General features: G+C 45.1%; 1 protein-coding gene across 1 annotated transcript in view; it reads left to right on the top strand.

Annotated features, from left to right (window-relative positions):
• Positions 1–23,725, top strand: part of GFRA1 (GDNF family receptor alpha 1) — a 206,645-nt gene extending 182,920 nt beyond the window's left edge. The window contains exons 10-11 of the mRNA XM_077779525.1: positions 22,404–22,457; positions 23,570–23,725. Of these exons, the coding sequence (XP_077635651.1) occupies positions 22,404–22,457; positions 23,570–23,725 (210 nt within the window). The remainder of the gene's footprint in view (positions 1–22,403; positions 22,458–23,569) is intronic.
• The last annotated feature ends 246 nt before the right edge of the window (positions 23,726–23,971 follow it).

Raw genomic sequence — 23,971 nt, forward strand, 5'->3', positions numbered from 1 at the left:
GGATGGGTAAGATCTGCAGCTCTAATATATAGTATGGTGACAATAGCTAGCAATACTGTACTGTATACTTGGAACTTGCCAAGAGAGTAGATCTTAATTGTTCTCACTTCCCCACCCTCAAAAGTGGTAACCACATGAGGTGATAGACACTATGTTTATTAGCCTGATTGTGATTAACTTTTCATCTTGTGTACATGTATTAAAACATCACTTTGTATGCCTTAAATATACACATTTTTATTTGTCAATTATGCCTCAGTAAACCTTGGTTGAGGGAATAGAAAAGCTGGAGAGGAGAAGCTGGTATTGAGAGAGTGGTTATGTCTTCATGCTTCCTGAAGGCAACTATTCAAATAATACAGAAAAACACAGTTCATGCTTTTGTTTGAGATTCTTCAAGCAATTCCAGGAGACAAGGAATAGAAGAAAGACTGGAAGTTTGCCAGTAAAACTTTTTGCAGCTTGGTGATGTCTTTAGAATGACCTATACTAACAACAGTTGAAAGAATCATTGGAGGCCAGAGGATAGGGGATGAGTGAGTGATTGGAGACGGGCCTTTGCCCTGAGAACATGGTCCATGGCACTGATTTAGGACTCTCGCTTTGGAGTATCACTCCCCGGAGACTCATTCTCCCCATCTGTCCTTCTCTGGCCTGCCTGGATGTCTCCAGATAAATTACCATTTGCCAGGGGTCCTAGAAATATCTTAGAATGGCGTTTGTCTCAGCCGCGTTTGTCATTACTCAGAATAGAACTGACTTGAACCAGCTTGGGATCCATTGGTAACAGATTTGGAGAAAGTCAACTATCTTTGGCAGCTCTAAAGTTCACTTCCCTTGAGAGGCACCCTCTTATAATATTTTAAAATATACAATAATATGAGAAAACTCTTGGGGACCTGAGTTTCTGTCTTAACATTTGAGATAGATTTCCCCTTTGGTAAGGAAGAAATAAGAATAAACATTTTCAAAAGTCGGCTTCAGAGTGCAATTATCAACAAACCAGATACAATTCTTTTGGGGGAATGGGTGGCCTTGGGTCTGGGGCATATAGGGCTCATCTGCAGTTCCTGTGAAAGGCTTGCCTTTAAAAAAGGAAAGTTGATTGATTAGAATAAAATGTCATAGAAATGTCCAAGTGCTAACCCCCCAAGGTGATAAAATACCAGGTTTTGGGTAACCCGCCAAGCTCCCATGTCAGGATTAATTGGCAGTCATATTAGTAACAAGCGTGACACAGGCTGTGCTATTGTTGGCATATCCCTTTGACTTGTACAAAGTGGTCACATGAAAAACAAAGGAAGATTAAAAATTCTACCAATTATTTCATCTTCTGTGCACTTGAGTGGTCTACTAGCTGGATATTTAAACCAAATGGACTGTACTTGTCACTTATTTAAAGTAAATATCTTTGGGAGATGTAAGTAAGCATCGGAAAAATCCCTACTTGGCGTCATTGTTCACTACTTAACTCTGGAAGCCTAAAGTGAAGACCCTTTAAAGTGGCATTTGTAGGTCTTGGAATGCCGTGGTCAAACATGTTGATAGAGCCTGGGGAATGCTGCCCGTTGGCTGCAGCTGAGGACCCTGGGGAAATTTTTGCTGCCTCTGCCCCCTGCCCCTTGCTTTCCCCCACAAAAGAGAGGTGATTGACAGGAAAAAGTCTAGTAGCTTGGGGGCGGCACACACTCGGATCTATGGCTGGCAGGGTGGATGTGGAATAGCCGGGACCAGATAGAAGGCTCTGGTGAACAGCGCGAGCCAAAACAAAAGTCACTTTTTCTTGTGAGCCAAAGAAAACATGTGTGTGGGGAGACACGGAAGGCCAGAGGTTGTAGACAGATCTCAAGTAGGGCTCCTCCCCTCTCCCTCGTGGGATTTTTAAGGCAGCATTCTAGGAAAGATCCAGCAATGCAGCTTTCTTAGTCAGAGAGGAGATGTGAACACAGTCCCGCGGGTAGCCTTGGTGAGGAGGGTTACTGCTAAAACCACCAGTGCAGAGGCCAGCGGCCCCTTCCCCACCACTAACCCATCATCTGCCTGGGTGGTCGGACCACGTTAGCCCTAAGGGTCCCACAACAGGGACACTGCTGGCCCTCAGTGGGCCGTGGGAGCAAAGGCCTTGAGGTGGGCATCTTTCCTGGAGCAGAAAATCTGGAGCATCCACTAGACTGGAACCCACATCAACATCTCTCTGGCCTCCCTCCCTCCCTCCAGTTCCTCCTCTTCATAGAGGTCAGTTTGAAGCCTATAGAAATGGGCTGGGTGCTCATAGGAAATAAGGTGTTTACGGATCGGTAAGAGGGACAGAAGGCAGGCAAGATTTGCTTATCCATTTAACTCCTACATATTCGAGTTTTGAAACATTTAATTAGAATATTGACTATTAGAATATTGAAAATAATCTATATCTGAAGCAAGACTTCCCATCCCAGAAGAATCGCATGCCCTGTCCTTCCACTGCCTCAGTGCCTCATCACCTTAACAACATCTCTTTGGCCCTGATAGGGCCACACCAGACCGGAAGTGATTTCAAACGCTTGCCGGGGCCAGCCCCCCAAAAGCCTAGATGTGTCGGTGGGAAGGCAATTATCCAAACCTGCTAAATACCCAGGGATCCTCTGGCTGTGACCAAGTGAAAATTTTAAGTGTTGAGTTTTAAAAGGAAAGCTGCCAATGGGTGTTCTGTAAATCATTTGTGCCAGCAGACTGACCCCATTATGTCAGCTAATCCTGGAAATACAGGAGGTAAATTTAAATCTTCGAGCATGAAGCACTTAATCAATATTCTAAATGTTTTTCTTGCAATTTATGCTAGCAGAGCAATGGGGTGCTTCGGCGTCCTGTTAATCTTCCACCGGAGAAGAGGCACTTGAGAGCAAGGCCAGGGTGGTGGGATTTTGCACAGGATGGTTGGTGGGAGGGCAGAAAGCTGGAAGGGGCAAGGACGAGGCGCTTATTTCCACACCAGTCCCTGGGCCTGGGGTTGCTCATTCACCAATTCCAGTGGGCAGAGCCACCCTGCGTGCACCTCCTTGACACTTTTCTTTAACCCGTGCTTGACAGCCTAGGAGTTGCCTTGCCCAGAAGAACATGAGCTTTGGGGTCAGATGGACCTGAGTGAGAGCCCTGGCTCAGTTGCTATTGCTCTGTGACCTGGGTCATGTTTCCTACCTTCTCTGAATGTCTGCTGTACAATATCACCTGCTGCTCAGGTCTGCTGTGAGGATTAAAATACTGGTGCCCAGATGCAAAGGGCCCAGCATGGCTGTCCAACCCTCTGTCCACTTGGTAAGTGGCCACCACTCTTAGCGTGATTGATGAGAAGTGCAAGAGCTTTGACTCTGAACCCTCGGGCCATAAAGGAAGGGCTGTTCCCAGTGGCTGGGAGGCCATGGAGGAGAAGAGTTAGAGCTTTTTAGATTGTGCTTTCTTAATTTGTAAGGACCATTTGAACTGAGGGATATCCTGCCGAGTCTAAGAGGTGGCCATTGTAGAAAGTCCTAAGGAAGGAGTGAAGTGCAGGCGTTCTTGGCACACCAGGACAAGGAGGAAAGGACACCAAAAGTCAATTTAAAAAAAGGACCAGGTCTTGAGGTGTTACAGCTGTTCCCAACTCCATCTCACCATGCCCAGAAGGAGTGTCCTGGGAGTGTCATCCCAACAGCCAGCTTCTTGGTGGTGTGACTGGGGCCGGGACAATAGTCAGATCTCCGTGGGGTGCCTAGGTGATTCAGTCGGTTAAGCGTCGGACTTCAGCTCAGGTCATGATCTCACGGTTCGTGAGTTCAAGCCCCACGTCCGGCTCTGTGCTGACAGCTAGCTCAGAGCCTGAAGCCTGTTTCAGATTCTGTGTCTCCCTCTCTCTCTGACCCTCCCCTGTTCATGCTGTCTCTCTCTCTCAGAAATAAATAAAATATTTTTAAAAAATGTTTTTTAAATAGTCAGATCTCCGTCCATTCTGGGTACCAGAGTGGGACTGTCTGCTGGAGGCACACCTCTCTAACGGGTTGCTGACATTGGGAAGAGGGGACATAACTGTAAACAAGAAACAGTCTTAGTTGCAGGAAAGACAGTGTTTGAGAACCAGCCCCACCTCTTAGCCTCTGAGACCAAGACTGAATTTTCACATATCTGCATTCTGCCAGTGCTATTAGTTGCTTAATATTTATGTTTAAACTAGATATACTCACTTATATCAACACTATCATTTTTAGACTCATCTGAAGCTTTTAAAAACATATCTGAAACATAGGTGACTCAGTGTGCTTATCTATACATTAAAATCAATTGTAAATATTAAAATTGAAACAACAAAAAATGTTTGCAGTGCCACCTAAGTAGTGCCATATATACCAATGGTCTCTCAACTCTACTTGGAGAAACAGGATAAACCATCTGATATGACAGAACCCAGAACTATTTGCTTTGATAACATGCATCACCTCCTTTTTTATGGTTGCGTATTAATAAAACTAATGGGCATAAGCTCTACCCATGAGTCGAGTACTGTCCTAAGCACATCATAAGTATATATAGTCACTCAGTTAATTCCCACAGTAAGTTCATGAGGTCGGTGCTATCATTATTCCCATTTTTCAGACAGTAGGCCTGACACACAGAGGCTTGAGCCGGAGAGGAGAAATGGAAAAATAGCATCTTTCCCTTCTGTGTGTTTTAAATGGCTACACTATATTACCAAAATCACTGCACTTTACCTTTTTGTTCCTGGATAACGTTATTCACTCAATATAGATTAAAATCAGTCCCTAGATCTTTGTTGAACATCTGGCAGATGGAGGTGCCAGACTGGTTCATAAACTGGCATAAAGAAGGGAAATGACACCTATCCTGACACCAACTGGTGTCCCCAGAACAACTCAATTCGACGCTGGCTCTCGGAATCAGCACAGACTCCAAAGGTAAAGGGGCACGGTCCCCATCAAGACTGCCCTTACTTCAGATGCCGGTGACACTTCAGGGATCCCCAGGCCACCTGCACTTCTGACCAACCAGCCACAATTTCAGGGGCTCCCATGACCCCTTGGATTCAATTCTCTCGAGCGACTCGGAACTCGAGTCGAGTCGAGCACTATAATAATTACAGTTTTATCATAAAGGATACAAAGCAGGACTAGCCAAATGGAGATATACGTAGGCTGAGGTCTGGGAGAGTCTCCAGAAGAGAGTTTTTGTGCCTTCTCCCTGGGGGAGCAGACACATCGCCCTCCCAGCGCATTGATGCATTCACCAACCAGGTGAGCTTAAGTGACCAGAGTTTTAATTGGGGTTTTATTACATAGGCATGACTGATTGAGCCATTGGGCATGTGATTGAATGCAATCTTCTGCCCCTCACTGCTCCCTGGAGGTCAGGAGTTTAGGCTGACCTCACATGACTCAAAGGCCCAACCCTTTGACCCATAGTTGGTGTTTCTGGTGACCAGCCCCCATTCTGAATCATCTCATAATCTCATTATCATAAACTCAGGTATGATCCAAAGGCTTCAGTGAATACCAGAGCTCCTCCTATCACTCAAGAACTTCTGGGAATGTAGAGGCTATCTCCTAGAAACCAGGAACAAAAGCTAATCAGGTTCTAATTTTAATTCTAGGGCCAAATGGTGAAACTCCTCATAAGAAAGCTGGAGTTGAAATTTTGAACCTGGGCTCATTTCACCACTTACCAGCCATGACTCCTTGGGCAAATGACTTAGCCTCTTTGCCTCAACTTCCTCATCTATGAAATGGAGATGATGGTGTTAGAGCCTTCTAGGATGTTACAAGGATTGAATGTAATCCTACCTGTAAAGTACTTATGGTGAACCACCCTGCTCTGGGGAGGTACTAGGCGAGTCTTTATTATTTCTGAGCTTTGTGGAACTTGGCGGCACTTGGATCTCACTGGTCCACACTGTCTCATCTTCTGGTGTGGAAAAGTGCCCTGGGGGGCCTGGCTGGGTTTTGCATGGCTTTATGGGTGCTCTTTTCTGTGGCTTTTCTGGTCTTGGTAGCCCATAAGGCTTTGCACCTGTACAACAGGCTTGTTAAAGGTAAGACAAGGTGAGACCTTGTTAAAGTGGTGGTTTTACAGTGTGATTTAGAGTCAGATGCTTCTTCATGGGAAGTCATTTGCTTTTTTGGAATTCTTTGCAGGAGGTGGGCTGCTCGTCTCTATGCCAGTCTTGGAAATTTCAATAAGGATTGTTTGGTGATCTCTTGGCCATGAGTTGAACAGTCCCCCCAGGTTGGGCTTGCTCAACGTTGGCCCTATTGACATTTTGGTCTTGCAGTTCTTTGTTATGGGGGGAGGGCTGTCCTCTGTGTTGTAGGATATTTAGTAGCACCCCTGGCCTCCACCTTCTAGATGCCAGTGGCACCTTTCCCTAATGTGACAACCAAAAATGTCCCCAGATGTAGCCGAATGTCCCCTGGAGAGCAAAATTGTCCCTGAGGGAGGACCACTGTTCAGGAAATGAGGGCTGCTTCAAAGACACCCTTTCCTTTTTACAATAAGGGAAATGGAAGTATTAGAGAATCTTCTCAGGTTTCCCTTCGTGGTAAGAAGCATAGGGAGATGGAAGAGTGAACAGCCACACTGGACCAGATCTTTCCTGGGCAGTCCAGGCAAGAACAATGAAAAAGGGCTGTGCTCACCACCAAAGTCCGATGCTTGGACATTTAAGTTCATTTTCCCCAAGGCAACACCGCCCTTGGGGTGGGACCTGTGGATACTATTAACTAAGGCTCTTGACCCAGTTCTCATCATCCAAGTACCTGCTGGACCCCGTGGCTTTCAGGATCCCACACCCTCACGTTCTTCTGGGGGATGTTTTTTCACCCACCGAGCATGCTGAGTAACCCACAGGTGACATTTCCAGATCCACCAGAGTGGATGAAAGCGTTTATATGGAACCCCCATTGGGCTTCACGCGTGGATTTCAAGTGTAGGGGAGTTCCAGGAGGGGTGGGAACAGAGCAGGATCAGACTGCCAATGCCAGACTTGTCACCACGGAGCCCTAGGCTCGTGTGCTGAATCTCAATGACGGTGGCAGCACTGATGCCATTTCCTGAGCCTTTTGTTTAAGAAAATGACCTTGGTGTTGCATGTTATTGGTGGTCTTTGGTTTGTGGTCTTTGTGAGGTTTCTATCATTTCTGCTTATTACGGAGTGTTTTCTGGCACCCACTGTTGTTTTGGTCTCATTAAAAAAAAAAAAAAAGTCCAAATCTTGGCTACATCTAGCATTTCCTCTGAATAATGCTTTCCTGCTCAGAGAGAGTTTATTTCTCCTGCTCTGGGAGAAACGAGCTGTGAGAGGTGTCTTCCCTTAGCAGAAGTGCTAAGTCTCCTGGCCTCCCACCCAGGCCGCTCCCGGGCTCCCCTGGAAGCCTCACTGCAGAGCTCTGGACCAGGCTGCCAAGTGGCCCTGGGGCCCCACTGCTCCCAGCAGGGAGAGGCTGCCAGTGGGCTCCTGGGACTTAATCTTCCCGGCTGCAGGTGCCAGCTGATGAGCTCAGAGGCAGACGGCCTCCCAGAACCCACCCACGTTCACCCTGGGAGGAAAGAGGCTGTTGTAAAAACAGTTTTCGAAATAACTGCTTATAGAGCATTTTGCAAGCCCTTCATCCAGGAGAGTGCTTGAATTCCGAACTCAAGAATTGGGTATTGCTGCATTAAGGCAGCCATACAGCATGCTGAAGCACACCTTCCGTTGTGTATTCAGACCCCATGGGATATAGAATCTTGCAGCATATAACTGGTGCCAAACAACAGGAATTTCATCTTGGGGGTCAGGATTTCTTGTAGGTGGGTGCGCATGTTGCCCGTACCCCAGAGGGCAGTTGTGTACATTCTATCAGCATGCTTGGGCCCCTACAGCAAAGCACCACAGACTGGGGGCTTCCACAACTACAGGTGCTTCCTCACAGTTCTGGAGGGTGGAAATCCGAGATCGAGGTTCAGGTTCTCCTGAGGTCTTCTGCTCGGCTTGCACATGGCTGTGTTCTCGCTGCATCTTTACATTGACTTGGCCTATGTGTGCGTGTCCCCAGTGTCGTTCTGTGCGTCCAAATCTCCTCTTCTTCAAAGAGCACCTGTTAGGGTGTGGGGAGGCTGGGTGGCTCAGTTTGTGAAGCGTCCAACTCATGGTTTCAGCTCAGGTCATGATCTTGTGGTTTTTGGGTTTGAGCCATGGGTAGGGCTCCATGCTGAGGGTACAGAGCCTGCTTGGGACTCGTTCTCTCTCTCTGCCTCTCCCCTGCTTGTTCTCTCTGTCTCTCTCTCTCAAAATAAAAATAATAAATAAACTTAAAAAAAATAAAGAATACCAGTTAGGGTGGAGTTGAGCCCACCCCAACAACTTCATTAGAACTTAATCACTTCTTTAAAGATCTGTCTCCAAATCTAGTCACATTCTGAGGACCTGGGGAATAGGGCTTCAACGTACAAATTTTGGGGGGACACCATTCATTCATAACATATGTCTTAAAGGAGGTGATAAGTAAATATTTGACATTTAAAAAAATCTCAATTTATGGAGTGAATTTAAATGGAAAAAATTACTCTTGCCACGAGTCTTCCCACAGTGCACAGGCTTCTGCTAAGTATCTCTTGTGTAGCCTTTGAATGTGAGAGACTCACTCCCGGCTGCTCCTGTGATGAAAGGAACATGGAGAAGGCCCCTTGTCAGGCGGAAAGGCCGCCCCGCCCAGCCTGCAAACGTTGGCTCTCTGCTTTGCTTGGAGGAGCTCTTGCCATCAGTTGTGAGCTTCTACAAATTAAAAAAAAAAAAAATTTAATATTCATTTATTCTTGAGAGAGGCAGAGACAGAGCCTGAGCAGGGGAGGAGCAGAGAGAGATGGAAATACAGAATCCAGAGCAGGCTCCAGGCTGTGAGCTGTCAGCACAGAGCCCAATGCGGGGCTCAAACTCAGGAACAAGGAGATCGTGACCTGAGCCGAAGTCGGACGCTTAACCAACTGAGCCACTCAGGCACCCCGAGCTTTTGCAAATTTAATTCAAAACAATGAGTTTTTGTGATTGGCACGTTTGCATTGTAGCAAACTTGGGTTCAACATATTGTTAGAATACACAGTACAGTAATTTAAGATTATTTTATCAGCAGTAAAGGGTTTTATAATTCATTTAAAAAGTTGTAATGGGCTTGAGCATCTTCAGTATAGTTTAATAATATAGCGTTTTATAGCTGGCTGTAAAATTTCAGATTACGGTTTTAGCAATTGTGCAATTTTATTTTATAGTTTAATAATTGTTCAAATGAAGGAGAGTATAAGGTTCCTAAAAACCAATTTAATGACTAAGAAAAATAGCCTTTATCAAAATCTAACGTACCCCTTTAATGAACCCAGATGTCACCTTTTCAACAAAGGCAGATCATGGCATCTATTTTTCTCAACCACAAAGCCTTCCAAATTAAGCACACACAGTGTAGTATCTCAGAGTTATATATTTTTTCTCTTTTAAAAAAAAACTTTTATCCCTAATCTCCTCTATCCAGAATAAGCCCATTTGCCCAGCACCAGGTGGACAGCAGCTAAGAGGAGCTTCATCAGAAACAGGGAGTAAATTGGTTCTCTCTTGAGAAGGTTCTGTGTTTTACTGATGACCCCTTAATCCCATGCTTCACCCCAGCTCCTAACTTTAATAAAGTCCCTTAGTAATGCCTCCAGAGAGCCCATACTTCATTCTGTGATCGAGTGGCAAAATGGGGAATCCTACATTATAATATAATTGTATATTATTATTATGAGCAATAAAAGTGTTAGCATATAACACTGCAGAAAAGGCACTAATTCATGTTGTCATTGGAATTATAGTTCATGTTGTTATATTTTGGGATTTTCCAGGGTTATATTCTCAGACAAGTAACATCAATAAAAGAGGAGGCTCTGCACCAGGTACACAAACCCAGTTTCCATGGAGTACATCTTGGCAACATGGACCCAGGACTTTTGGGTGCAGTGATTCTTGGGTGTACCAGCTCCGGTTCGGAGCCGTGTTGCACTCGCGGAGAGGTAGCAACAGCCAGAGGACATCCATGTGGCTGGGCTCCTTCCTGGCTAGGGCGCAGTCCATGGACTTGGGGCTCACAGGCCATTTCTACTTTGTGTTATTAGCAGCAGTGACTGTGGTGTGAATGGCAGGGAGGCTGACTCTGAACTGTCCACCTGATAAGTAAGCAGGAGAGAGGTCCCCTGCCGTGGTAACCTTTCTCTCATCGCCCTGAAATGTTGGGGGTCTCCCTTTCCCCGCTTCTCACTCTGTTCTCTGGTAGCCCCACCCTTCATGGTCAGCTCCAGAAAGCTTCTAGCTGAAATTTGGTGCTGCTTGGGAACGACTTAGGGCTGTCTGTCCCAGTGGCATCGGAGTATTCTTTCCCAGATCACAGCCATCACAGCAACGATACCACAGGTACCACAGCTGGAAGGCATTCTTGCTGTCCTGAGGCAGGCACTCGCTCCAGGCATCAGCTATTGTGTGCACCTATTCCTGCCAGGCACATGGCACCCCCTAGGTTATAAGGAGCTGAGGGTAGCCCTTAGTGATTCTGAAGTCCTATGGAGAGCACAGGCAATAGCATCATTCAGTTTACTCCAAATCCAAGCTCGCATTGAGATAATATAACTCAAGCACTGAGTGTGCCCATGCTTGACAAGGAAGGGCTCATGCAGACAATAGGTCAACAGAAGTATGGTTAGTTCTCAAAGTTGTTTCTTTTTTTGTCTGTTTGTTTGTAAGAAAAAGGGGTTGTGCTTAATAATAAACAGCACGGAAGGGTCAGGCTTCTTGCTATTGTAGAATCAAACCTTCCTGTGGACTTCAGTGGAGAGTAATTTCATGTCCTTAATCCTTGGGTTCATTGTCTATAATATGGGAATAATGAGCACTACTGCCTAGGAGGGTTGTAATAATTAAACAAATTGAAATTCTCCAGCGTAGTACTGAGCCTCCAGTTCAGCGCAGTAACTGTTTTTATCATCATTTGATACTCCTGGTTGGTGTGTGCTGAGCATGAGACAGAAGGAGCCTGTGCTAAGGGGACATTTGGTGACCTTTACCCCACAATTTTGGGGGGACATGAACTTGGGCATCATACAGGGTGTGTACCCTACAAAAGTGAGGCAGCCTCAAGTTGAACTACGTTTGTACTTTTTAAAAAATGTTTTATTTATTTGAGAGTGATAGACTGAGCACAGCGTGAGCAGGAGAGGGGCAGAGAAAGAGGGAGACACAGAATCCGAAGCAGCTCCAGGCTCTGAGCTGTCAGCACAGAGCCCTATGCGGAGCTCAAACTCAAGAGTGGTGAAGTCATAACCTGAACCGAAGTCGGACGCTTCACTGACTGAGGCACCCAGGCGCCCCAAGTTGAACCTATTTTTTATGATCACCCACTAATGATGTCTTCTCCTACTGCTTTTGTCAAAAAATGGGAATAATAACTTAAGGATGGGTTTGAGAAAACTAAGCCCCCTCAGGGCATTCTAGGATGAGCCATTAGGCCACTTGCACCTGTGGTTTAAAGGGCAGTGAGGCTGGCCCATCAGAGGGACAGTAATTCAGCATTTGGACAATTGCTTAACCCAATTGCCGGGTAATAAACATGCTTAATAAAAAGGAATAGGATGTCTGCACCATCTTGGCCATAAATATGCTCTCCTGTTCTGGGTAACCTATGAGAATACCTCTGAGTACACTTAGATCACATACTATAAATAAATCCAATTTCTTGTATCCCCTACTGACCTTTTATCCTTAGGACTTCTAACCAACCATGCCTCCCTGAATAATAGGCTCTGCCTTGTGTTTGAGCCATGGAGTTCATGCGTGGGAGGAAAATGGTTCTGGTTCTCCTGCAAGGTTCAACCAAAGGCTCCCCTCTCTTGGACCCCTCCTGTTCAGAGAGCAAGAGGAGTCATACCATGGACAGGGCTGTCTGGAAGGGAAGCTCAGGAGGGTGGGCTCTGAGTAGACATTGCAGTTTTCCCCGAGGAGAGGGGAGGGGCTGGCTATTGCTGTATTCTCCTAGGCAGCATGGATAACCCCAGGCTTATTACTGCTTCTCTGAGCCTCTTCTCAGCTGTCGGTGGGATAGGAAGAACCACTTATATGGGTTGATCTGAGGGTTATGGGAGATCATGTGTGCCATGTCCAGTGTGGAGTCCATATATGTGGGTTTTGGAGTCAAGGGGATTGAAGTCAAACAGATGACTTCTCAGTGCAGACGCTCCAGGCTGCAAAACTTGGCAAGTCCCAGCCTCTCAGAGCCCTTGGTTCCTGATCTGTGCAAAGGGGAGAGCCCCCCTCAGAAAGTTGTGTGAGTGGTTGGGAATGTTCAGTGAAGTACAGATGGGGTCATTATCAGAGGGGGCCGTCATAAATGGTAACTGTCACCGTATCACTGTTAGTCTCCTTGGTTTTCCTCAATTATCTGTTTTTCTCTGTGTGCAAAGAGCACATTTTTCTCTTCAAGTTTTTAAAATTGTTGCGTTCACCTGGTTTTCTACAGCGCCCAGGGTACTCCATCTTCCGAACAGAGGGTGAACTAACGCCCAGGGTCGGTTATGTCTGCAGACCAGGGCGTTTTATATCAAACCTTAGTTACCACCATAAGTCACAGATCCATTATGGGGCCGCACTCAGCTGCACATAAATGCACAGGAGAATGAGAGGCTTAATAAATATTATCTGATGGCCATGAGGATACGTGTCTGATGAGACAGGCTTCATGCACTTCTCATCTGAGACCACAATGAATCTTTTCTGTTGCTCTTGCACATTTGCATTTCCGACTGCACATCTGAGAAAACAAATGTTTCATTTTAGGGCCATCCCCCTAGTTGCCTTTATACCATTCTCGCTTGAATGTTTGCTATACAAAACGCCTCCCCTACCCCAAACCAAAATGTCTTTCACACATTGTTTGGCATCATCTTACTGTTAATTGGGCATAATTTTCTAAAATACAGGTTGTAATTGCTTCTTGTCTGAATATTTTACCAATCAAACAAGTTAGCCATGAAGGAAAACACAGTTCTCTGGTGTAGTTTGCGACCTGTGTTTGCCCCAACTCAGGGAAAAGCAAAATGGATCCAAGATGATCCTGTGATGTACGGACAGAAGAAAGGCCAGCTCGAATGCCACATGAATCCCCCTGCTGTAGACAGTGTCTGCACCCCGCGCTGCTGGCCATCTTGCCATTAGTGTTGAATTACAAGTGCAGGGCGGCGGCATCCTTTTTATGGCGCGCTGGAGACTGACGGGCAAGCCCGAGGGACTGCTTAGCTAATGGAGGACTGTTGATATATCTTGCTGGACTGTATCTGTTTCATTGCATTCATTTTTAAATCCAAGGGATCACAGAAGATCATTCAATATCATGTTTGCAAGCCAAATTAGCTTGAGCTTTTGCATTTCTCCACCCTCTGCCCCAATCCAAGAGCGCTAGCCTAGACACAGGGAGGCTAAAGCAACCATCAACAGCACCCTGAGGTTTTCAGACACTTCCACCTTCACATTTGATTCTCAGAACAACTCTGTGAGGAAAGCAGCGGGACAGGGATTATTATAATTAAAGCTGATGGTTGAAAAGCCAAGACTAGGACCTTTCTAACCTGTGTTCATTGCATCCTACTTTATCAATCAAGCCGGTACCAGGAGCAAATTCTAAGCCATAGTAGAGGTTCTCTTAACTGAGCCTCATGTAACCAGCTCATCACAGAAGCCAACCTCTCCATTCTTTTGTAAACACCTAACGCCCAAAACAGACTGCATGAGCCAAGCTGGTGGCCTCCATCCACCTGCCCACTTCTGCCCTTGCTCTCTCCATTTGAGAGGCAGGCTTAAAAGAGTCAGGCACATGTGTTCTCGAACCATTTTGTGCTCTTTTATTTTGGTATTTTGCTTACATAATTTAATTCACTATTCCATGAAGGATTGAAATAGGAACACAAAAGAAAGCGTAATTGTTTCCATGAAAACTAAGTGGAATACCTTGAAAAAGCCAAATCCTTCTTCTTCTTCTTTTTTTTTAGAAATGCCTTTGGATTAGGTGTGGATGAGACAAAATTATAAAAGACTGAGAAGAATTATAAAAATGTAAAAAGATTCTGCACTGAGATTCCTCTGAATCAAATAAATGTCACTCCCATTTTAAAGAAACTGAAACCCAAAATTATAGACCATACATTAATTCTAGGTGTGGCTTATGTAGAACGTCAGCCAGGGAACTCCAATCAGCAAACTCTTTCTTTAAAAAACTGTTTTTTCCCCCAAAATATTTATTTATTTATTTATTTATTTATTTATTTATTTATTTTGAGAGGAAGAGGGAGAGAGAGCACGCACACACCAGAGAGGGAGGGGCAGAGTGAGAGGAGAGAGAGAATCCCAAGCAGGCTCCACACTGTCAGCACAGAGCCCAACACAGGGCTCAGTCTACCACCATGAGATCATAACCTGAGCCAAAACCAAGAGTTGGACATTTAACTGACTGAGCCACCCAGGCACCCCTAAAAAGCTTTCTTAAAGAAGGTGGCTGGGTCATGTATCCAAAACTCAATAAATGATGAACATTCAGATTTGAAATTAGAATATTTGATGTAATACGTACAATGAAATATTATTCAGCCTCCAAAAAGGAAGTAAATTCTAATGCAATATGCAACATGGTGAATGAATCTCAAGGACATTATACTAAGTGAAATAAGCCAGTCACAGAAAGACAAATACTGTAGGATTCCAGTTATGTAAAATATCTAAGACACTCAGACTCACGGAAGCAGGGAATGGAGTGGTGGTTGCCAGCGTCGGGGGAGTGGAAACAGGAAGTTGTTGTTTGGTGGGTGTCCAGTTTCAGTTAAGCAAGATGCATAGGTTCTCGAGGTCTGTTGTACAACATTGTGCCGAGAGTTAGCAGCAGTACAGTGTTGCACACTTGAAATTTTGTTAAGAGAATAGATCTCATGTTAAGTGTCCTTATCACAATTATTTTTTTAAAAGGAGCTTTGAAATAAAGTTTTATACAAATGTGTAATTTTTGAGTAATTTAATTATTTTACCCTTAACTTAATTTCTCAATTAACCAATAATCTATGGGCACAGTCCCCAAACCTGTCAGGTAAGAGGGTTTCTCCTCTACACTTGGCCCTAAGCTTAACCTAAATTGCGCAGTTAAACTTGGAATGCCCCCCAAGTGCCAGGAATCCAAGACCTGCTGGACTCTAGAACATGAATCCACGTCTCATTCAAGGCTACGACACGCCCCATCCCCCAGCCCCTCAATCTGGCCTCATTTCAGCCCACTGCCCTGACTTTGGGGGCCTTGTCTGTACAGCCCAACCAACCAGGATCTGAGCCTACCCTTCTTCTGGGTAGGGAAGCATGACTTCAGGCCTCCAAAGCCTTTTCCCCACCCCCATCTTCCAACCAGGCTCAACCTGCCCAGAGCATACCAGACTAACGAAACTTGGCATCAGTGGGCCTTCCTAAACCTGTGCTGAGTGAAATATCTTTATAAGGCTTTCTTGGAACTTAAAGTAATGAAAGCCTTCTGGCTGAGGTTCAGTTCAGACACAGTGTGTTGCAGGGAGTGAGTAGAGACGCCTCCCGAGGATTAACATCACCCCTTCATAGAAGGACACTTGCCCCGTCTCACCCCTGCCCTCCTCACAGCCTCTCATACCCTCCCCCAGCCGTGCCAGGGTCCACGGGGCTGCCAAAAATCAGCTTGGAAAGGAAGTGGACCCCTTGCCTGTGGAGCACGGACATTAGAAGACAAACATCCAAGCCCAGGGGCTCTGAGCAAGTCTTATTTATGTGTCCACTTGTTTTACGCAGCTGCACATTATTCAGACCAGTGGTTGCGAGTGGTTGTTACCAAGTTTCTAGGAAAAGCAAATCAGTAGGAAGGTGAGCTTCAAAACAGACAGTGGCAGGGATTTTGGAAAGTCTGGCCAACGACTTGTGACCAGACCAGCAGTTAAAACCTCCCCAGGCTCCTGCAAATCCAACAGGCAAAATCCAAAAAGCTGAAAAGACTGTGCTACTATGGGGCACTGAACAGACCGCCATTACTTAGCTTAGATTCACTTCATAGGCAGCTCCTTTTGTCTTTTGTTGTGTAGAAATTAATTTGGACCAGTGTATATCAAGTGCACAATAGAATTGCTATATAGTAAGTGCTGCCCATGAGAGTCTGTAGTCAGAAGAGTCTGGGTTTTTTTTTTTTAAACATTTATTCTTTTTTGAGAGACAGAGCATACGAAGGGAGGGGCACAGAGAGAGGGAGATGCAGAATCTAAAGGAGGCTCCAGGATCTGAGCTGTGAGCATAGAACCCAATGCAGGGTTTGAACCTACAAACTGTGAGATCATGACCTGAGCCAAAGTCGATGCTTAATCAACCAAGCTAACCAGGTGCCCGTTTTTTGGTTTGGTTTGGTTTTTGTTTTTTTTTGTTTGTTTGTTTTGTTTTTCTTTTGTTTTGTTTTAATGCAATGTAAAAATGCAGACTCTGAAGCAGGTTCCTCTGCTCAGTTAACTTTCAGAACTATGTGCACATCCTTCTTCCTATGTTTTGTCCTACTTGAGGACATAAGATGTGTAGATTTAAATTGAGAAATGGCTGTTTCAGGAAGAACTCATGCAATGGTTTCCCCTAGCAATGGACCAATTTATGCTGCAGAAGAGACTCATATGCTAATAAACTGGTATTGACAAGTGTGATAGATGCAGCTAGGTACTTAGTGAGTGCTGGAGAGCGAAGTTGATTGCATTTTACAGTCTGTGTATTTCTCTGTTTATTGCTTGTATTCTGTCATTAAGCAAACAGGTTCCTAATATAGCAAATCTCTCTAATCAGTAAAGCAAGGGAGAAAAGAACCAGAAGCATCATTAATTATGACCATTTGGCTGCAGCCCGGACAGTCTGTTGCTATTGGATTGGGCAACTTCCTCTGGTTTTATTTTCTGGGGGTAGAGCAGAAATTGGCTCTCCTTATGCGTGGAGGAGAGTAGAGAAATGTTCCATACCCTGCTGGCTGACAGCTGCCTAAAAACCTGAGATGAAACACTGGCTTCTCTACAGAAACGGAGTTCTGGGGCAGCAAAGGCCAGGCTCCGAGTTGGTGTGCTTTTAAGTCTCTGATTCCATAAACAGAGCAAGTGTGCCGCTCCAAAGCCTCCCTCATCCCCAGGCTCCAGGAGAGCCTCCTGTGGGCAGAGCTCGGCGTGTGTGTGCAGTGACTGAGGGGTGGGGTTGGACCCGGGGTGCTGAGTGGCCTGACTGTCTGTGCATTCTGAGCAGGAAGGACATTGGCACCATGGCAGGCTTTCCAAATGTTAATCACTGGGGTAAAAAGCCAGAGCGTCATCATTCTGACTCCAGGTACAGAGGTTAACAGCATCTAATGCATTTATTAACCCTCTGGTGCCAGGGACTGGCGAGGTCTGGCCCCGCAATTATAGTGCCATGGGAATTCTATTACCCGACGTGCCTGGACTAGCGGACTACTGCCAGTGACAGTTTTATAACACAGGTGGAGGGACAAGGCTTATTACGAAGTGCCTAAATACAAGTTCCCTAGTTTTCCAGAATGACAGCAAGGCTACTGGGTTGGACACAGGCTTCGCCAATATCCCTCTCATCTCCCCCTTTGCCAGGTGAAAACCCTGTGGTACTGTGTTTTAGTAGTGCTGTTTCCCCCCAACTCAGAGTCAGGTGGCTTCCTCCATAACTGCAAAAGTAAGAATTAGCTGCAAAGCAACAGTTTTTCATAAAAGAGATTAAATAATTCATTTTTCAGGGGCACCTGGGTGGCTCAGTCGGTTAAACGTCCGACTTCGGCTCAGGTCATGATCTCACAGTTCGTGGGTTCGAGCCCCGTGTCGGGCTCTGTGCTGACAGCTCAGAGCCTGGAGCCTGCTTCAGATTCTGTGTCTCCCTCTCTCTCTGTCCCTTCCCCTGTTCACACTCTCTCTCTCTCTCTATCTCAGAAATAAAAAAATAATAATAATTCATTTTTCAGCATTCTGTAACACTGGTTAAAATTGACTTTTAGAACAGTAAAATCCACTCTCTTCTCTTCTTTATNGTCCCTTCCCCTGTTCACGCTCTCTCTCTCTCTCTATCTCAGAAATAAAAAAATAAAAATAATTCATTTTTCAGCATTCTGTAACACTGGTTAAAATTGACTTTTAGAACAGTAAAATCCACTCTCTTCTCTTCTTTATCCTTCTCTCTTTTTTTTAAAGAGATGTCATATTTTATGGCCACACTGTAAGGTTGAGTGTCTATATAGGTCCAGGCTGGCCACTGTCTGGGTTGGGTAATTGCAGATGCCGTTGATGCGCGGGGCTGCTGGGCCCACAGACAGGACCTTGAGCCAGAACTTTCATGATTACACCCTTACTTTTACCAGTTCAGAACTCAGCAGTAAAATGTACTCTTTTTAAAAAAGTAAGTAAGGTTCTAACTTCCCTCATACCTTACAGAGTCTCAGAAGTTTTGTTATGAGTTTTTGTTTTTTTTAAATTTTCTTGTTTTGTTTTGGTTTTTCCTCTGGGACGATCCCAGTTTTTATCACTGAGACACAGTGTTTAAAGTATGTAAGCACTCTTGACAATAGTGGAAGGTGGGAGCCACCCTTTAATTTTATGTTCTCATTTACCATACCTGACTAGCAAGACGATGATAGCTTAATGATGTTTCCAAAAATGCCCAGGATAAAAGCCTTTAAAATGTGGAAATAACAGGTTGCTCAGTCTTCTAAAATGGGCCTTAGGAGCTGGATTTTCTTAAGTGGACTCTGGATCTGCTTCTTAGATTTCTGACCTCAGGGCCAATGGAGGGGTTAGGATTGCACACAGGATTTGCAAGCATGCAATGAGCTAGACGTACATGGGTTTAAACTCCCAGGCTCTGCCCCCTCCATCTGCAGTTTACTAACCTTTAAAGGCACCAGGCACCCAGTGTGGCAGTGCTCACCTGTACCTGATGCTGGACAGTCTAGGCAGCAGACCCACTGTCCTTCATCTTGTCATATACACATTAGGTGTGCTGTGGGATTGGAAAAAAAAAATCCCATGTCTACGTGTAATCTTTTGATTCTATTACCCAGAAGCCACCTGCCATTCCAATAATGGTAACGTTTGTCCTTCACCCTGTAATCAGATTCCGAGACTTTCCTGCGGTCCACATGAGGTTTAGATAGAACTCCAGGGATGTTCAGCTCAGCCTCTGCAGTGGGAACACAGTGGGAAGCTGTGTTCATACACCATGTAAGCAGAGTATCTAAAGGCCTGTGTGCATGCACTTCTAAGCCTCTGGAGTGCTAAGTGCTTCTGTGGGTTGGGAAGGTACTTAATGGGAGAGAAGGCGTTTTCTCAGAACATCTGCAGTGGTCTGGGTGCACATTATTACCTGTACTTTGAAGGTTACTCAGTTATGCTAACAAGAATGGTCTTCAAGGCAAGATGAGCTTTGAGATGCTGCCTCCACTTTTAGTGTGGGGCTACTGGGTGACAAGACCTCATGTTGACCATTTCCTTTAGATAGAGGCCAACAATATGTCAGCTTTGGGGAAAGAAGAACACAGAGGCTTCATAGACCTGGAGCTGGTCTCAAGGCATTTTTCTCTGTGACTGAGCCGTTATCCCAGCTATTTCCAGATGTAAGGCAAGAGCCTGCAAACCTATAAGCCTATATGCAGTGTGAAACCCTCAATGACCAATGAGGGTCAGAAACCTATCTATGCAGATCTAGAGTCCACCTAAGAAAATCTGTTTAGACAGAAGACTTTCCTTATCCATTGGTAGAAGCGCCTTTACAAATACAGTAAAACCTTGGTTTGTGAGCATAATTCATTCTGGAAATATGCCTATAATCCAAAGCACTCATATATCAAAGCAAACTTCAAGAACCATTGGCTCAGTTGTGATCATGTGACATTTGCCATCATGTACTACTTGTACTGGAAGACATCACCCATGTATCAGGTTAAAGTTTATTGGAAATGTTTGCTTGTCTCGCAGAACACTCACAGAACAAGTTACTCACAACCCAAGGTTTTACTGTATTTAATAACAATGGGCATTATAGTAGTATTTTAACATGTTCCTGAAATGACTTAAGTCTAGCTAATGGGTACCTCAGATTGTATATGTAATGTGTAAAACGCTACCTACTGGTGCTAATCATAAGGAATAAAGTAGGAAGGAGACCCATCCAACCCTTAGAACTTAGAGGGCTGTTCAGGGACACCTGGGTGGCTCAGTCAGTTAAGCATCTGACTTTGGCTCAGCTCATGATCTCGCGGTTTGTGGGTTCGAGCCCCACATTGGGCTCTGTGCTGACAGCTAACTCAGAGCCTGGAGCCTGTCTTCGGATTTGGTATCTCCCTCTCTCTCTGACCCTCCCCTGCTCATGCTTTCTCTCTCTCTCTCTTTCAAAAATAAATAAAACATTTAAAAATTAAAAAAAATAAAGGACTTAGAGGGCTGTGGTGTAGGACACTGAGGCATAATTTAGCTATGACTACAGCACAGAAACAATTTGAAGGTATAATGTGTTCCAGACTAGAAGTCAGGCTGCCTTCTCTGCACATTTTAGTGAACTTCTTAGTTATGCAAAGGCCCTTAGCAAGGGTTTATGTCTTTTGTAGATTATGCTCAGGCAAGGAAAAAAGAGAATGTGATGTTTTAAGACCATTTTGGTATCTGGGCACAATTCCAATCTCGAACAGAAATAAAACATGTAAAGTTCTATACATTATTCTCTGTAGGTGACATTGCAATGGACCAGATTTGCTATTACTACATATTACAAGTAGGCTTTTGAGTAAGGTTCAATTGCTCTTCCAACTTCTCCTCTGATCTTCTTATATATAACATTTAGTGACCTTTGAACAGCCTGGGGATGCTTCACAGTGTCTTATTCTTGATGCCTGTTTAAAGGTTTCTATTTCATATTCACAGCTGGCATATGCAAATATAGGTAAAGATTACGATGCTTTCCAAGGAGCGTTATGGTCAGTAAATTACTCCTTGGGTGAACGTGCCATCAGCAACCTAGCATGTCTTCAAGGAGTTGCAAATGTCTTCCTGCAACAGGGCAGCCCGCCAGTGCCATTCACCCAGAGCTGGTTGCCCAGACGCTCCGTGATTCAAGTGTGGTGCTTAACCAGGGCCATCCTGTCGGCACATGAGCTCTCTGTTTTTGGTGCCATCAGACTCCTATTTGGCGGGACGGGGGGGCATGGGAGGAGTTCCTCATGTGGATGTGGAGGCAGATAGAACATGAAGAGTCAAAGATACCAGAAACACCATAAGGGAAGAAAGAGCACATTTGCTTTCAAGAGATTGAGAGACGCGGTCTGTATCCTGTCTCTACCAGTAAATTACTCTGTGACCTTGGAACAGTCACTTAACTTCACTGCACTCTGTTTTCCTTTACAAAACTGGGTCAGCAGTTCTCACTGTAACTGAGCGATGGGGCCTTTTCCTTTAACTCAGTTCTGTGGTGGAAGCTCAATGGGGACTTTTCTCCAGTGCGAGGAGACAGGGAGCTTAAACGCCTTCAAGGCTCAGCCCCCTCACCACTGCCTGGAGGCAGTTTTAGGAGTGCGGCATCGGGATCTGTGGTGCCCTGTACTGTTCCTCCAGGGGACCCGTCTGTCAGAGTCCCTGCCCTGTGTCGTCACTCCCAAGCAGTGAGTGGTTGACTCAACTAGTGAGCAGCCCCATGAGCCCAGGGACTACACCCTTTTGCTCTTGTATAACCTGAAAATAGCTCTGTGTTTGTTGATTGAAGCGAAGAATAGACTGATGGACAGAAAAGCCGCAGGGAGATGTATCTGTGTATTTCTAACGAATGGGAATTTTTATTGCCACATCTTTACCTCGAAGGCACTTGCCAAAAATTAACGTTCAGAGATATAAATGAGTTCCAAATATGAATGTCTTCGAAACTTTGCCTTTAGTAACCTAGCCTTGTGCTGTCCTTACTAGGGACCACAGGTAGCTACTGAGCCTTTGAAATGGGGCAGGCCTGAAATAGATGTGCTGCATCAAAGACACTTGATTTTGAAGACTTAGTATGAAAAAGAAATGTAAAGTATGTCATTAATAACTTTTTATATTGATTACGTGTTGAAATGATAATATGTTGGGTTAAATAAAATATATTGTTACAATTATCTTTAGCTTTATCTCTTTACTTATGTGGTTACTGGAAAATTTTAAATTATATATGGGCTCACAGTTGTGCCTCACATATTTCTATCAATGGCCTGGCTGTAGAAAACTGACTGGATCATCAGTAATTATTATTCCATACTATAGATGAGTGATTTTATGTGTGTATGTGTGTGTTTATTTTTCTTCAGGCACAGAAGCTGAAATCCAACGTGTCGGGCAGCACACACCTCTGTCTTTCTGATGTAAGTTCTGTTTCTCTCTGGGTCTCCCTGCATTTCTACAGACAGAGCCTTTGGGCCCCTGGTGATGATATAAAGGCAGGTGGTGATGTCAAGGCTCAAAGACAGCAAGGTTTCAGGTCCAGAAAAAGACCTGCAGCACCCTCCATGTCCCTCTGGCCTTGGTGCCAAGTGCAGTCTTCGGATCCCAGTCCACAAAGTTAGAAGTAAGTGTGGGACCCAGGATCCTCATCCCAGAGCTGGACCTGGCACGAATGCCGGGAGACTCCGTGGCCACAGTCGTGTAGAATCAGCCGGCACAGACAAGACATGCAACAACTCTCACTGCTTACTCTATCCGCAGTTCCTTCAGCCTCCGCAGCAACCCAGAGGTGGCTTGGGCAGGCCATGTTACTCTCCCTGTTTTACAAATGAGATGAAGATTCTGTCATGTGTCAGTCACTGGGGTGTGGCATTATGGGACTGAGCGGGTGCTGTGGTGGGGACAGAGTCATCTGTCTTGGGACAGCTATGCCGACTGGGAGCCAGAAAGCCTGGGTTCTGGTGGGGGCTCTCCACCTGACGGTCAGGGCAGGCTCCTTTATCTAGAAAATCTAGGGTTGAACAGGCAAATGGAGAGAAATGTTGCTGACTGCTCTGGCGGCCTCTGGGCACTTTGTGGCCCATCTCCACATGAACTGATACTTGCCTGCACCAGTTTTCTAAGATGATTCTTCCTGCCCTTCCTCCATGCTTGGGGGGTGGAGGTGGGGACCACAGGTACCAGAAGGGAAAGTTCCCTGTTGCACAGCTACTGGGAGACCCAGGAGGTAGGAGTGAAGGAAGGCTCCAAGCTGTCCCACAAGAGGATTTCGGTAATCCATGGCAGAGGGGCAGGAAGCAAGTGTTGGCCGTTTTATCATGAAGTATACAGTTCTCACCCAGACTAAGGATTCCTTCCTGACTATAAGCCAATGAATTGAAGTCTCCGTACATAGTAATAATACCTTGGATCAGCTTCATGAATGGTACAGCCAGTTGGAGGTGGGGGTGGGAGAGAGAAAGAGTGTGGTTTAAATATACTGGGACGGAGGAAGACATGCAGTGGGTGGTAATGAAAATATTCTCTCTTACAGCGTGATTACGAAAAGAATGGCCTCGCTGGTGCTTCCAGCCACATAACCACAAAATCAATGGCTGCTCCTCCAACCTGTGGTCTGAGCTCGCTGCTGATTCTGGTGGTAACCGCCCTGTCCACTTTATTATCTTTATCTTTGGCAGAAACATCGTAGCTGCATTTAAAAAACAGTGTGGACATGTACAAAGACAACAAAACCAAGCTATCTGTTTCCTGTCCTCTTGTGTATCTGAAATTCCAGTTTTAGGAGCTCAGCTGAGACACTGGGAAAACAGTTTCATCCAACTGGAACTTTTTCTTTATTTCTCCCTTTTTTCTTTCTTTCTTTTCTTTCTTTCTTTTTTTTTTTTTTTTAAGAAATCTTATGAACCTTAGGGCTTCTATGGGATACCTGATGCAG

The sequence above is a fragment of the Crocuta crocuta genome, unplaced genomic scaffold (assembly GCF_008692635.1).
Source record: "Crocuta crocuta isolate KB4526 unplaced genomic scaffold, BGI_CrCroc_1.0 scaffold138, whole genome shotgun sequence".
Lineage (NCBI taxonomy): Eukaryota > Metazoa > Chordata > Mammalia > Carnivora > Hyaenidae > Crocuta > Crocuta crocuta.